At 38.1% G+C, this 16,342-nt stretch overlaps 1 protein-coding gene across 1 annotated transcript in view; it reads right to left on the reverse strand.

Annotated features, from left to right (window-relative positions):
• Dnah14 (dynein axonemal heavy chain 14) overlaps nt 1-16,342 on the reverse strand; it is a gene marked incomplete at its 5' end in the record, with an annotated part of 341,751 nt that overhangs the window by 8,412 nt on the left and 316,997 nt on the right. Inside the window, 5 exons of the mRNA XM_048809786.1 lie at nt 569-681; nt 5,196-5,392; nt 6,556-6,707; nt 13,912-14,111; nt 14,777-14,974. Of these exons, the coding sequence (XP_048665743.1) occupies nt 569-681; nt 5,196-5,392; nt 6,556-6,707; nt 13,912-14,111; nt 14,777-14,974 (860 nt within the window). The remainder of the gene's footprint in view (nt 1-568; nt 682-5,195; nt 5,393-6,555; nt 6,708-13,911; nt 14,112-14,776; nt 14,975-16,342) is intronic.

The raw sequence follows: 16,342 nt of genomic DNA on the forward strand, positions 1-16,342 counted from the left end.
GGCAGCCTGGCACAGACTTTGGTACCAGATTTTCTGGGTTCGAACCTCAATACTTCCATTTTCTACTTGTGAAACCTTGGGAAAGTTACTTCATACACTCAGCTTCCTCATCTCTGAAATAGGATGATGGGGGTTACTAGGATACTTGGTGTGTTAGGAACAGCAATGCTCTTGGAAAGAGGCTTGATACTCTGTGAGTCCCTTGGTCAATGGTAGCTAGTCTCAGGCCTTCACACTGCTTTTATTATGACCAAAAATACATGGAAAAATCACATGTAGCCAAATTTTTCATATATCACTTTATATTTCTCTCTACGGGTTTCTTAGGACGCTGTGTAGAAAAATGGAAAAAAATGTTCTGGCTGCTAGTCCTTATCTCTGTCTCAGAGTTTAGGGACCTCAGCTCCCAAGATCCCCATTTTCTCATCCTAAATGGAAGACAAGAATTCATCTACTCCTTAATTCACATGTTATTCTGAGAACCCAAAGACCAAGCATGTGAAATTAGTTCATAAACTGTTAAGCTCTAGCAAAAATAAGGAAGAAACAAAGCAGTTTTCATTCATACCGACGATGTATTGCAGTGTAAGCCACTTTGGCCCAGGTATTGAAGAAATCCAGTCGCTGCATGAGATCATTAACCCAGGAGCTTAGGGACCTGCATGACTTGTAGGCATATTTCTGTTGAGATTTAGAGACAATTATGTCATTTTTTTTTTTTTTTTGTTGATCTGCCTCTGGGATCATTGGGAACATTTCTGTAAACTTTATAAAGACTCAATTGCCAGGGAGAAAAAAGTTGGCAGAAGAATGTCCTTTTCCAACTGAAATGAACATTTTTACATAGTGATAAGTCTGAAAATGAATACCCAGGAGAAACAGGGTTATCTTTACTGAATAAAACCCTTGGAAGCTTCCACTCTGGCTAAGGCTTTCCTGACTCTTCTCAAATTCTTTCAATAATCCCCTCACCTCTCTTTCCTCTTCTCTGGGGACATTATTTTCACATGCCGTTGGGTGTGAGCCTTTCAACTTCCCAGATTTCCCCTGAGCAAAGTTCTATGAGCCCCCACCCACTGTCTGGTCCTTCCCTTTTCCTTCCAGTTCTGAGCCAAGCTGACCCCTGCCCCTCAGCTCTGCCTGCCTTTCTGGGGCATTTCCTCTTGGCTTCCATCCAGTTATGGACACGCTCTTCTTATCTTAAATACAGCAGCCTCTAACTTGTCTGCTACAATGGGTGTACGGGGAAGGGGGGTCCGTAAGTCCTTGAACCTCCTTCTGTGTTTATGGTCAAGCTTCTTGAGAAGGCCTTCATTGATTCCTGTTCATTATTGCTCTACATTAGAAGTCATCAGTGGCTTTATAAAAACTTTCCATATTCATGGTGTCCCACCCCCGTTATTATTTTTTAATATTTATATTTTAGTTGTAGTTGGACACAATACCTTTATTTCACTTATTTATTTTTTTATGTGGTGCTGAGGATCAAACGCAGGGTCTTGCACGTGCGAGGAGAGCGCTCTACTGCTGAGCCACAACCCCCGCTCTACACCTGTTTTATTTGGTACAAATCCTTTGCCCCTTTTGGTTAAGCTGGTTACTTCCTTCTCCTTCACTTTTTCTCTTAAATTCTCTATTTTTTTCTAGACCCCATTCATTGGTTCCTTTCCTTCCCTCCCTTGAGGTTAGTGCTGCCCTCTTCTCTTGCTGCTTCGCAGTCCCTTTCCCGGACTTCACCATGGCTGTGGTTTCACTGTTTTGCTAGGCTGATGAAACCAGCGTCTTGCTTCACATTGTCATTGTTCCTCCAGCAGCATCTCTTTCTGCTCACATAGTCTCTGAATGGCAGTCTCTGCCTGCCTAAATGTCCAAGACAGACATATCCTTCCATCTGGCTAATCCCAGGTCTTGTCAGTCTGTCAGACATGCAGTTGTCTGTCGTAATTGTATTTACAGTCTCCCAACTAGGCCATGTTCTCCCATCATAACTGCTGCAGGGAGCCCAGCACTTTCACTAGTTAGCTTTCTTAGCAAGCAGCAAAGCCCCTCTGTTGATCCCTTTATCTAGTCAATAAGGGCACAGGAATAAAGGATCCCTAAGGTCCTTTCTGATTCTGAAGTCCTGTGAAGGACTTCATATGTGTGAACTTTATAGCTTCCACATTTCAATTTTTCATCATTGTCTATAATCAATTTTTTTTTTCGGTACTGGGGATTGAATCCCGGGGTGCTTAACCACTGAGCAATATCCCCAACCCTCTTTTTATATTTTATGTAGAGACAGAGCCTCTCTATGTTGCTTAGGACCTCGATAAGTTGCTGAGACTGGCTTTGAACTTGCAATCTTCCTGCCTCAGCCTCTCAAGCAGCTGAGATTACAGGTGTATGCCACCGAGCGTGGCTCTGTATTCAATTTTAAAGAATTATAATTGTCTCTGATTCTTAACCTGTCTTCATGTTTTCTTCTTCTTTTTGTTTTTTTGGTACCAGGGATTGAACTCAGGGGTGCTTAACCATGGAGCCACATTCCCAGCCCTTTTCCAAAAAAAATTTTTTAGTTGTAAATGGACACAATATCTTCATTTTATTTATTTAATTTATGTGGTGCTGAGAGACTGAACACAGTGCCCCACACATGCAAGGCAAGTGCTCTACCACTGAGTCATAACCCCACCCCCAAGAACCACTGTATTTTTTTTTTCTTTTTCCTTTTTGGTGGTACTGGGGATTGAACCCAGGGCCTTGTGCATGCAAGGCAAGCACCCAACCAACTAAGCTATATCCCCAGCTCTAGAACCACTGTTTTTTAAAGATCATCTGTATAGCAGGTGTTGGTATTTCAGTCATTTTGCAAGTAGGGTAATATTTCATTTCAGGAGTCTTATTCCATTTTTTTGCTGTAAAAACATAGCACCACAGACTGGATTATTTATAAAGAACAGAGATGATTTGGCTCATGGTTCTGAATGGGAAATCCAGCCATTACTGTTATGTTGTTCTAAATATTTTTGTATATGTCTCTTGATATCCATATGCAAGGGTTTATATACTTTTAAAATATAGAAGATCAACTGTATAAAAATTTTGAATCTTTTTTTTTAAAATTTTTTTAATATTTATTTTTTAGTTATCGGCGGACACAACATCTCTGTTTTGTATGTGGTGCTGAGGATCGAACCCAGGCCGCACGCATGCCAGGCGAGCGCGCTACCGCTTGAGCCACATCCCCAGCCCAAAATTTTGAATCTTAAAAAATTTTTTAGTTCACATAACAATATAAGGAGTATTTCCCCCTAATCTACTATCTCAAAGGTTCTGTATTTTGTTTAGATTGTTTTAGTGGCTACCTTGGTAATTTGGTAATTATATCATGCATATGTAATTTGTCAAAGTGTAAAGTTCATTACTAACTTTATCCTCCTTCTTGATAATATAACACCTAAAAATTCCAGACATTCCCAACTCTGGTGTATGTGTTATTGCTAACTGTTTTTATTCTGGGTCTTTTGTTTCAAAATTAACAGTGCTTCTCTAAGAAGGAAAAAAAAATCCCATTGGATATTAGTACTGTTTTGTTTCTGTCATAATTGATTACCAATTCTCTGGCCATTTTTACCCTCTTCATTCTTTCTTGCATTTCAGACTTTCTAGTTTTGTTAAGGATGAATTTTATGTACCTCTCTTCTTTTGGTCTGCTTTATTTTATCTTCATTTTCAAAACAAAAGTTTTGTATGTATTGTTTTTGTGTTTATTTCATATAAAGTTTTGTGTTATTAAAGTTAATTTTTTGAATACATTGAAAATACCATTCTCATTCCTTTGAAAGTTTTCCTCCCCAGGAGTAGCAGGGGGCACCCCAGGGGCACTCAACCACAGAGCCACATCCCCAGCCATATTTTGTATTTTATTTAGAGACAGGGTCTCACTGAGTTTCTTAGCACCTTGCTTTTGCTGAGGCTGCCTTTGAACTCACAATCCTCCTGCCTTGGCTTCCCAAGTGGCCGGGATTACAGGTGTCGCCATGGCGCCAGGCTCCTCTCAGGTTTTGACCTGTTAACCCATCATTCTCTTATTAGGCTCTTTGATGCATTTAGTAATATTATTTTTTTTAATCAAACGTTTTTAATTTTTTTCACTGGGAGGTGATCCAAAGGAAAAAAACTTACATGATCTTTGCAAACACTGAAAATTTTACAGTAACTAAAATATGAATATGGCAAAAAATAAAAATAGCACAACATGGGATGTAGAATGAAAACTCCCCCCCCCCACAAGACCCATGAGTCTCTTTCATACAAGGTAACTACTGTTGTCTGAGCTTTTTCTTCCAAAGCATTTAGTTGTGTTTCCTGAATGTAAAATATAAATGCTTTTTTTTTTTTTAGGGGGGGGTGTTGGGGATTGGACCCAGGAGTACTAACCCACTGAGCCACATTCCTGGCCCTTGTTTTGGTAATACCTATATTTTGTTTATTTATGTAGTGCTGGAAATCTAACCCAGTGCTTCACACATCCTAGGCAAGCACTGTACCACTGAGTCCTATCCAAGCCCTTTAAATTTTTTTTTTTTTTTTTGAGACAAGGCCTTGCTAAGTTGCTTGAGGCCTTGCTAAACTGCTGAGGTTGGCCTCGAACTTGTGATCCTCCTGGCTCAGCCTCTTGAATGGCTGGGATTAAAAGCATGCACCTGGCCTAAAGAGAGGTGCTTTTTATAAGCAAATATATGCCTTCATAGGCATAGTTTATAATCCTTAAAAATGACATTTTTCTAAAACTTTAACAAATTAATAAGACATCTTGGAGATATTTTTCCATATCAGCATATACCTCACAATTTGGATGTGCCACAGTTTATGTAATCAAATTCCTATTAATCATTATAAGAATTATTATATTGTTATATTATCATAATTGTTATAACAGTTTATATTGTTAATATTTGTTACAGTTATACCTGTATATATTGTTATAATTGGTTCTGTGATAAATATTTCTAAGGCAAATTTAAGTGGAATTGCCAAATTGCCCTCTCAGAAGTTGTATGAATATGTACTCATATCAAAAGTATGTCAGCATTTTTAAATGACTGCATAGAATTACACCATACAGATGTACCATTGTTAACCTAATCAGTTCCTGGATCCTGGATGTTTCTTTCAAGCAAGCAAGTAAGCAGGGAATGGTAATTGCTTACCTGCCACAGTAAGGGAACTTTTGTATTGAGAAGAGAGTCGTATATTTCTTCCAGTTCTTGAGTGAGAATGCTCTCTCCTTTTAGAGCAAGTTGAAGATCTTTTAAAGATTTATGTATGACACTTAATAGCTTATTAAATCGTCCTATTTCTTGGTTCAAAAAGACTATTAAGACACAATGGATAAGGGGATCATGGCCTGGAATTAAAAAAAAAGAGATAAAACTTTGATATGTTATAGATTAAAAAGAGGCTTTGCATGAGAGGGACACAGGTTTTGAAAGTTAAGGAAATTTCACGTGTCTTTACCCGGGGTCGATAAACATTTTCTGTAGAAGTTCAGATAGCAGATCTTTCAGGGTTTATGGACGGCATCATTTCTGTTGCAATTACTCGGTTCTCCTCTTGCAGCCATAGACAAAGTTAAACAAATAAGAATGGCCATATCCCAATAAGATTTTACTTATGGCACTCAAATCAGAATTTCAAATAGTAGTTATGTGTCACAAAGTATTGATTTTTTTCAACCATTAAATAATATAAAAATTCCTTTGAGCTTGCCAGTTGTATAAAAGACTGGATTTAGCCTGAAATCCCTTATTTGATGAACCTCGATCAAGACTCAAAAATTTCAGTACCACAGTCATGTCTCACTTAACAGTGGAGACATATTCTGAGAAATGCGTCCATAGATTTCATCCTTATGCAAATATTAGGGTGTGCTTACTTAAATTAAAACGACTCTGATGTCACCAGGTGACATAACTTTATGGGGCCATCATACATATGTGATCTGTCGTCAATTTAAATGTCATTATGAGGTGCATGACTATTTTGATAGACTATCGCTCAACGTTTGTTTCCAAATGAATTGTTTTTGGGTTAGAATATGGATGTTAAAATTCAACTCAGAAATTGCCCCAGTCCAGGAATTTAGCCCCTTGGAGCTGTGCCTGGAACTAATTTGGGCAACTCTGGGCCTGCCCTTCCTTGTCTTACTTTCTCAGTATTGAGAGGTCTCCCATCAGAGGATTCATCTCAACCCTGCTGCCCCAGATGCTTTTCCAGAGAGCAGAGACACAGAGCCAGAAAGAACAGGGACCTAGAAAGCTTTTTAGAATTTTCCCAGCAGAGTTGCTGCTTTCTTGTTTGCTTTACTTTTGGTCTCTGTGAAGACCCAAATGACACCATCAATTTCTTTTCTGCTCCTATCTCTGGAGTGGAGATTTGGCTTCCCATCTTGCCTCACCCTTTTTCCAGCTGTGGTACTGTACTTTATTCCTGACTCTGCCTTCTTCTGACAGCAGAGTTTCTTCCTGAGGAGGCTGAGGTAAGGGGAAGGAGTTCAGGTCATACACTCACCTTTGATATTTTTATAGAGAGACTCCCAAATGGAGCTGGACAGGAGACTTTTCAATGTGCTGGGACACTCTTCTTTCTCTACTGTCAGCGGCAGCCGCTTCAGTAGGTCAGATACAATTTCTATCATGAGTTCATCATTACTCTGATGAGGACTGCAAAGGAAACCATGAGAGGAATGTGACATGGGTCTGTCTAATCCACAATGACTGATCTATTTGGGTTTCAGCCCCATAGAAAAGGAAACAGAGCTTTATAGAACCACACACCTGTGTGATGAAAGATTTTATGGACACCATGGAGCTCACTGACTACACTTCACATATGACAAAACTGACCAATGACTTTTAGACATTTGTAAGAAAATGTGCATTTTAAAAGTTTTCTTAGGATTCCTTTATCTGCAGATAAATGGATGGAACTGAGAATATCATGCTAAGTGATAAGCCAATCCCCCAAAAATAAAGGCTGAATATTTTCTCTGATATATGGATACCAGTTTAACAATAAGGGAGCTGGGTTAGAGAAGAATAGAAGCACTTTGGATTAGATAAAAGGAAATTAAGGGAAGAGAGGGGGAATGGAATAGGAAAGATAATAGAATGAATTGGTCATTAGTATTCTATGTGCATATATGATCACATGAACAATGTAATTCTTCCTCATGTAAAACCAGAAGAATGAGAAGTTACACTCCTTATGTTATGGGCCAGGCTATATGGGCAATGACCAAACAGACTCCATTTACCCCACATCATGTAAGAAACGCTTCTTCCAGGGAAAGCCCCACCTCTGTACCCATCAACAGTTGCTTAGCATAGCATGTTAGGCAACACAAAATGGCAATTCTTATACAATATAAAAGTGTTCTCTCTTTGGTTCCCATTTTTCTTGGACAATGTTCACTGTCAGAGATTGATTGTCTAGATGTGAGTAACCATTCTTTAACTTGTACACAACTAGGGACGTTTTGGCCCACTCTCTTTTATGCTTATGATTTTAGATCTCATAATGTTTGAGGGCTTCCTCCATGCTAGGCAAGGGCTTTACCACTGACCTACAGCCCCAGCTGAAGCCACACTTATGCTTTAGTATGGTTTTGGACTATAAAAGGTGTACTCAAATCCCGGGAGGGGGTCGAAGGGTGTAGACTTGCAGCCTATCCCTTGGCCCACCAGCTGGTGGATCTGGATCGCCACCTGGTGAATAAAGTTTCCATCTCCTGCTTTAAGATCGACTTGGTGATTTATTGCAATCTCGCCTTAACACATGTGTGTATAATATGTCAACATACAACCTACTATCATGTATAACTAATTAGAACAACAACAAAAAATGAATAATTAAAAATGTTTCATAACTTTTTATTATAAACCCATCTCCTAAAATGAAGCCAAGTACTATATGGTCAAACAAAACCAACTACCTTGATTTAAAAAAAAAAATAACTTATGGATAATGCTCATTTTCACAATCAGAATAGCTTTAAAATAAGGTTGAATTTGATACAGGAAAAGTTTTGTTCAAGAACAAGTCCTTTTTGCTTTTCTTTCTTGAGAGAGCTAAAGAGAAACCGTCGCTTGTTTTCCTGACAGCAAAAGAGTAATGTGGCAAAATAAAGTCATTATAAAAAGTGATGTGACTTGTCAAATATTTAATAAAGAATTATGGAAGCTGGAGCATTTTCTACAGCAAAACAAAACAAAACAAACAAACAAACAAACAAAAAACAACAAAGTTTTCTTAGGATTCCTTTAAAAAACAGTCATCTGAATACCTCTATATGAACGGCATGAAAAAGCGGGGCAACTTGACGTCATGCTGAAGCAGCTTCTAAGAAGTTCATCTGCTTGTCAAATCCTTGTGTTTACATAAAGGGTTTCCTGATAGCACACTCAGTGCGTGGTGACCGGAGGACAGTGTGTGCACAGGTCCTGGGGAGGCTGTGGGACTACTCAAGACCATCCAATTCCAAAGATGAGGAAACCAGGGCCCGGGGAGCAGACAGGAGCTCCTTAGACATTTTCTGGATGAGTAGGGAATGGGGCCCACTCTCTGTTGCTCTTTTTACTAGTGGGGATTGATTTTTCACCTAACACTTCAGGTTTCTTTTTCACAAAGCCAGATGCATGTCAGCCTTCAAAGTAAGTGTTAATATTAGCACTATGTATTTAGTCCAGCAGTGTCACTTCTGGGCCAGTGTACAAATCACCTGAGGGAATATGTTTCCTTAGTTTGTCATCACACTTTGATTTTTTTCTCTTTTTTCAGTATGGGGGATTGAACCTAGGGCTTCCTCCATGCTAGGCAAGGGCTTTACCACTGACCTACAGCCCCAGCTGAAGCCACACTTTACTTCTGATTTAAAAGTTGGGTTTTTCAGTAGAATTCATCCAAGGTGGCTTCAAAAGGTAAGTTGAAAGGTCAAAAGGTGTCAATCATATTGAATGCCATAGATCTTTTGAGTTAAGTCCTATAGGCAAGTTTCTATAGATTCTGAACAGAAGCTGCATGACTGGGATGATCACAGCCTCCCCAACTGACCCAAGTGACATTCATAAACACACTTAAGGTGTTTATTAAAAGCATTCTCTTGAACCTGTCTCATCTCTGACTAGTGTATTTGGTGAATGCTAACAATATGGAAGTGCAGGGTCTAAGAAAATTCAACCTGCTAATCTGGGGACATGTTGGTGTTTCCAACTGAGCTTTCTTATTCTTCTTCTTTTTTTCCCTCTATGTGCCTAAGTTTTCCTCATATCACCCGAAGAAATAGTATATATTCACTCTGTCAGTGAAGTGGGATTTCAGTTATCTTTATTTTGTGTCAGTAGGATGAACATGGATGGTACAATCAATTAATCAATATAAACCCTAAGCCATAGACAGAATTCAATCCAATGTCATTGTGATCGGAGTTATGGTCCACAATGGTGTGAAGACTGTAAGAGTGCAGAATACCAAGAGGCTCAAAGATGTCAGAGGCACATGGGAAAAATTTACACATATTTAAAGAGCCAAAGAAATGTAAAACTCAATCTATAAGTACACAGATGTACTAGATAGTGTGCAATTGAAATCCAAGGGTGTGTGTGATGTGACCAGCATCTCACAGAACTATGGAATTAATTTTATGGTCACAACAGCTGTAAAAAATGTTCAGAGGATCCTATCAATGTTGACAAAAAGAATTAATTCATTTTTTGGTTGAACTCTTGTTTTATTCCAAACTCAAGTGAATTGAGAAGGCAAACTCAAAAATCATGCAAAATGATAAAATCGATCTATCATAAGTGTTTTTCAATTTTGGAAAGATTTATAATTAGGTATAATTAGGTTTAACAGAATCACAACTCTGTAAAAAATGTTTCTGTATTAAGGAATGCTATTATTTTAAATATTTGTAATGTTTAAGAGAATGGGATCTCTTAAACCTTAGAGGGAGAAATTGATTTAAATTTATGATTTACCAAGAATCAATAAATGGGATGGCATAAAACTAAAAAGCTTCTTCATAGCAAAGGAAACAATCAAGAACATGAATAGAACAGAATAGAGGACACAGAGACCAATCCACTAAATTATAACTACCTTATATTAGACAAAGGTGCCAAAAGCATGCAATGGAGAAAGGATAGCATCTTCAACAAATGGTGCTTGGAGAACTGGAAATCCATATGCAACAGAATGAAGTTGAATCCCTCTCTCTCACCTTGCACAAAAGTTAACTCAAAATGGATCAAGGAGCTAGGAATTAAACCAGAAACTCTGCGTTTAATAGAAGAAAAAGTTGGCCCTAATCTCCATCTTGTGGGGTCGGGCTCCAAATTCCTTAATAGGACACCTATAGCAAAAGAGTTAAAATCAAGAATCAACAATTGGGACATATTCAAACTAAAAAGTTTTTTTCTCAGCAAGAGAAACAATAAGAGAGGTAAATAGGGAGCCTACATCCTGGGAACAAATATTTACCCCTCACACTTCAGATAGAGCTGAGCTCTAATCTCCAGAGTATACAAAGAACTCAAAAAATTAAACAACAAGAAAACAAATAACCCAATCAACAAATGGGCCAAGGATCTGAACAGACACTTCTCAGAGGAGGATATACAATCAATCAACAAATACACGAAAAAATGCTCTCATCTCTAGCAATCAGAGAAATGCAAATTAAAACCACCCTAAGATACCATCTCACTCCGGTAAGATTGGCAGCCATTATGAAGTCAAACAACAACAAGTGCTGGCGAGGATGTGGGGAAAAGGGTACACTTGTACATTGCTGGTGGGACTGCAAATTGGTTCAGCCAATTTGGAAAGCAGTATGGAGATTCCTTGGAAAGCTGGGAATGGAACCACCATTTGACCCAGCTATTCCCCTTCTCGGACTATACCCAAAAGACCTAAAAAGAGCATATAACAGGGACACAGCTACATCAATGTTCATAGCAGCACAATTCACAATAGCTAGACTGTGCAACCAACCCAGATGCCCTTCAATAGATGAATGGATTAAAAAAATGGCATTTATATACAATGGAATATTACTCAGCACTAAAAAATTACAAAATCATGGCATTTGCAAGGAAATGGATGGCATTAGAGTAGATTATGCTAAGTGAAGCTAGCCAATCCCTAAAAAACAAATGCAGAATGTCTTCTTTGATATAAGGGGGGCGACCCAAAACAGAGCAGGGAGGAAGAGCATGAGAAGAAGATTACCATTAAATAGGGATGAAAGGTGCGGGGGAATGGGAGAGAGAAGGGGAATTGCACGGAAGATGGTAGGAGACCCTCATGGTTATGCAAAATTACATGTAAGATGGTGTGAGGGGGAAGAAAAAAGAGAGAGAAACGTGTCACAGTAGATTGGGTAGAAAGAGGTGATGGGAGGGGAGGGGAGGGGAGGGGGGATAAGAAGGGCAGCACAATACAATAGACACTAGTATGGCCCTATGTATAAACGTGGCTGTATAACCAATGTGATCCTGCAATCTGTACACGTGGAAAAATAAGATTATGTACCCCATTTGAATCAAATGTATGATATGTCAAGATCATTGTAATGTTTTGAGCAACTAATAAAAAAATTAGAAAAAAAAGAACATGAATAGAGAATCTACAGAATGGGAGAAAATCTTTGCCACTTGCACCTCAGATAGCTCATTAATTTCCAGGATATACAAAGGAATCAAAAAACTTAACACCAAAAAACCAAAAAACAGGCACTTCACAGAAGAAGAAATATGAATGGTCAAAAAATACACACAAAAATGTTCAACATCTCTAGTAATTAGAGAAATGCAAATTAAAACTACACTGAGATTCCATCTCACTCCAGTTAGAATGGCAATTATCAAGAATACAAGGAACAACAAATGTTGGCGAGGATGAGAGGAAAAAGGTACATTCACACATTGCTGGTGGGACTGCAAATTGGTGCAACCACTCTGGAAAGCAGTATGGAGATTACTAATAAAACTTGGAATGGAACCACCTTTTGACCCAGTTATCCCATTTCTTGGTTTATACCCAAAGGATTTAAAATCAGCATACTACAGTGATGTAGCCACATCAATGTTTATGGCAGGTCAATTCGCAATAGCCAAGCTATGAAACTGACCCAGGTACCCTGCAACAGATGAATGGATAAAGAAATTGTATACACACAATGGAATATTACTCAACCATAAAGAAGAAATAAGTTATAGCATTTGCTTGAATATGGATGGAACTAGAGAATATCATGCTCAGTGAAATAAGCCAGTCCAAAAAACAAACAAACAAAAACAAAAACCAAAGCTGAATGTAATGATATGTGGATGCTAACCCACAACAAGGGAGGGTAGGAAGGGAAAGAATAGAAATTCATTGGATTAGACAAAGGGGAATGAAGGGAAGGGAGATGGGATGGGAATAGGAAAGACAGTAGAATGAATCAGACATAACTTTTCTTTGCTCATATATGAATACACAACCAGTGTAACTCCGTACCGTACAACCACAAAAATGAGATCCTATTTGGAATGGGTTATATTTCATGAATGCAAAATATGTCAAAATACACCTTAGTGTCATATATATCTAAAAAACAACAAACAAAAAAATTACAATTTAAGGTGAAATCCAACTAGATTGAGGTAGAAGAATAAGAATTTAAGATTCTCCATATTTGGGCTGGTATGGCTGAGTGGTAGAGTGCTAGCTTAGTACTTGTGAGGCACTGGTTTAATCCTTAGCACCACATAAAAATAAACAAATAAAATAAAGGTATGCTGTCCATCCACATACAAAAAAATCTAAAAAATTAAGAAAAGGTTCACCATATTTATTTATTTATTAGATTTATAAAAAAATATCGAAAAACTTAAGTTTTGGTAGAAGGCAACAGAAGTCCATTAACTTCATATGAATATGTTTAAAAATGTTTGATTAAGTCTATAATGGGATCAAATGTTATTCAAAGACCTTTTAAAAGTGATTGTTAAAATATGTTAGATTTATCAATTGAGAGACTGGATTTCTAAGCTTAACCTAACTGCATATGAAACTCACTGGATTTTCAGAACAGCCCTGGTGGGGTGGGCACTGTTATGATCTGATGCAGAGATGAAGAACCTAAGACAGAAGGAGTTCGTTGGCTTCCTTAAATCCATAAATCAAGGGCTGCAGGTGGGATTTGAAGCTGGGTCTAGTTAGGAAGGCAGAGAGGAAGAAGGAGTGTGCATGTGACCTATTTCCTGAGCAGCTATGAGTGAGTGTCACAGGAGATGTCTGTGACATCTGGGGCACTTTGATCGGGAAGGAAGAGCAAGGATCATCCATTTGACAATCAAACCACTGGGGCTTGAGCCCTGTAGTGCTGGCATTAACAACCCTCACCTTATTTTATAGCCATAGGCTGAGAAGGCCTGGATATTTGGGTTAAATGTGTTATTCCACTTTAACCTCAAAACAGCCTCAATGGGTAGACAGATATTATTATCCACATTTATTGATAAAGATATTGAAGCCATATGACCTCAGATACAGAACGAATAGAGCTATAATACACACAGGCCTCTAAGTACAGGGCTAGTTCTTGAGAACATTGTCTTGTTACTTATGATGATTATCCCTTTCTAGTCTACAGAATTAAATATGCAAATTTCACATTTAAAGAAATTTATTTTTAAGATACTACTTACCAGGCACAATTCGGTCACTCATTTAACAAACTTCTGCATGCTTGTAAGTAATGTGTGTGAAGAATTTAGTTTCTCTACCATGTAACTTATACTTTCCTGTAAGTTCTTACTGTATATCTCCAAATAAATATTTAATAACTGTTGACTAAACTTTTTCCTAGTGCTTTCTTACTTGATCGTGAGTTTGTCGGTGGTAGTTTTTGGTTGCAGGGCAATGAGATTTTCGATGAACTTCTGGCCCTGGATCTCCCTGATGCTCCTTTGGGCCTCAGGGTGTATTCCTAAGATCTCGGGCGAATCATCTTCGGGTAAGGACTCGATAATGTGTATGCAGTCTTTTATGCTTGCAGATTCTGGTATGGGTTGACACATCTGAAAATTTAAGCACTTGGTTAGTTTTTGCCCGAGTGAGACACCTACTTTCACTAATGTATGAAGGCAATATTTCTCCATGAAATTTTATACAGAACATTCTTCTTATTTGTATATAGTATATTTTAAACACTCTGTCAAAAGTAACATCTGGGACTACCGTATTGTAAAGTATATATTACATACATCTAACCTTCTTTTGGCAAAAGAGAGAAAAAGGGAAAAAAGTGTTAAAAGACTAGGGTGATTCTAACCATTCATTGCTCAATTAACTATACTCATGGATAATGAATGCAATAGAGCTTAAACAAATAGTTCTACTTTAGTAAAACCTGTGAAAGGAATGTGAAAATAATAGTTATGGTTTGGATCAAAAGGCACACACGTAGTAGGGTTGATGTGGTCTTTACTCTCTCTTTAGGCTCAGCCCAGGGTGCATGGTGGTGTCTCCCGCCAGATTTGTATGCTATAACTCTAGGTTCTCAGATTTCATGGACTGTTTCTTTTCCATCCTTTTCCTTTGTAATGTTGTGTTTAATAGAGTAATGGGTAAATTGCTTTTGTAAGACTGTATTTAAAATTAAATAAAAGCCATTAAAATGAACATTAAAATGCAACAATGGTTAGTTAATGATTGGGCAAAATTATAAGATAAATTTCCTTACTGCATCACTAGAGAAACTGAAGTCATCTTTCAGCACTTCAGGATTGCAAAATTTGTAGAGGAGTGTCTTTAAGCATCGCTTGTCCCAGATATCAGTAACCCGGCTGCCATAAATCACTTCCCCGATCAAGTAGCGCACAGATGGCCACGGAATTTCAGACTCTTTACTCAGGACATTTGCCAAGACCTTTATGGAAAACTTGAGAAAATCCACTAGGCTTTATTATTTCAGTGTGTGTTTTTAGCTTAACCGACATTTTAACATAAAACCAACAACTCTCAGCAGCTACATGTATTTTCTTTTTAAAATCTATTTTGAGCCGGACTCAGCATCCCAATTCTGTGCAGCTGGGGAGACTGACGCAAGAAGATCACAGGTTCAAAGCTAGCCTCAGCAAAATAGCGAGACCCTGTCTCAAAATAAAATATAAAAGGGGCTGGAGATGTGTCTCAATGGTTGAGCACCCCTGGGTTAAATTCCCAGTACCAATAAATAAATAAATAAATAAATAAATAAAATAAAAAATATGGAAATAGCAAGAGAAATAAGCATATTTGGAGATTTGGATATACATTTATCCACTAGCTCTTTTTTTGTTGTTGACAGTTGAACCATTTCATTTAATTATTATTACTTCTTTGAACAGACAAAACAAGCCTGTGGTTTTGAATTCAAAAGGTACTGAAGGGTAAACAAGGGAAAGAAAGTTTGCCCTTACCCTGTTCTCTAGCTATGAGCTCCCCTCCGTTGGCCAACATTGGTAACAATTTCTTGGGTGTCTTTACAAAGATATTCTAGTGTAACTAGTGGAATGCACATAGTGGATGAATATAAATGGGATTGGTTCCTTCTCTCATTCCTTCCCTCCCTTCCTGTCTTCCCTTCTCTTCCATTCTACCTTTTCTCTTTTGACTCCCCATCTTTCTGTTTTCCTGTCTCCTTGCTCCCACAAATACTAGTTTAGTGTAACACTGTTCTGCAGTTGGAAAATGTATGTTGGCTATCATTGTTCAGTGGCTGGAACAATTCATTATTTCTGCTTCGTGAAAGAATTCTTTGCCACTGTTCTCTCATTCCTGCCACTGATGGGAGATGGCTGGTCAACAGTTAGTTCTCTGTAATTTGTAGATTCTGCATCCATGGATTTAACCAAGCACAGATTGAAAATATTCCACAAAATGGAACCAAACTCCGAAAAACCAAAAGCATCTGTACTGAACAAGTACAGACTTTTTCTTGCATTATTCCCTAAACAGCACACTATAACAATGATTTACGTAGAGCTTACATTGTATTAGGTCTTATAAGCAATCTAGAGATGATTTAAAATATATGAAAGGCCACGTGTAATGGTGTACACCTGTAACCCCAGTGGCTGGGGAGGCTGAGGCAGGAGAATTGCAAGTTCAAAGCCAGCCTCAGCAATTTAGGGAGACCTTGTATCTAAGTTAAGAAAAGAAAAGAAAGCCCATATATATATATATATGGGCTGGGGATGTGGCTCAGTGGTTAAATATCCCTGAGGTCAATCCCTGGCACCAAAAAAAAAAAAAAAAAAAAAAAAAA

Source organism: Marmota marmota, unplaced genomic scaffold (genome assembly GCF_001458135.2).
Source record: "Marmota marmota marmota unplaced genomic scaffold, marMar, whole genome shotgun sequence".
In the NCBI taxonomy this organism is placed as follows: Eukaryota; Metazoa; Chordata; class Mammalia; order Rodentia; family Sciuridae; genus Marmota; species Marmota marmota.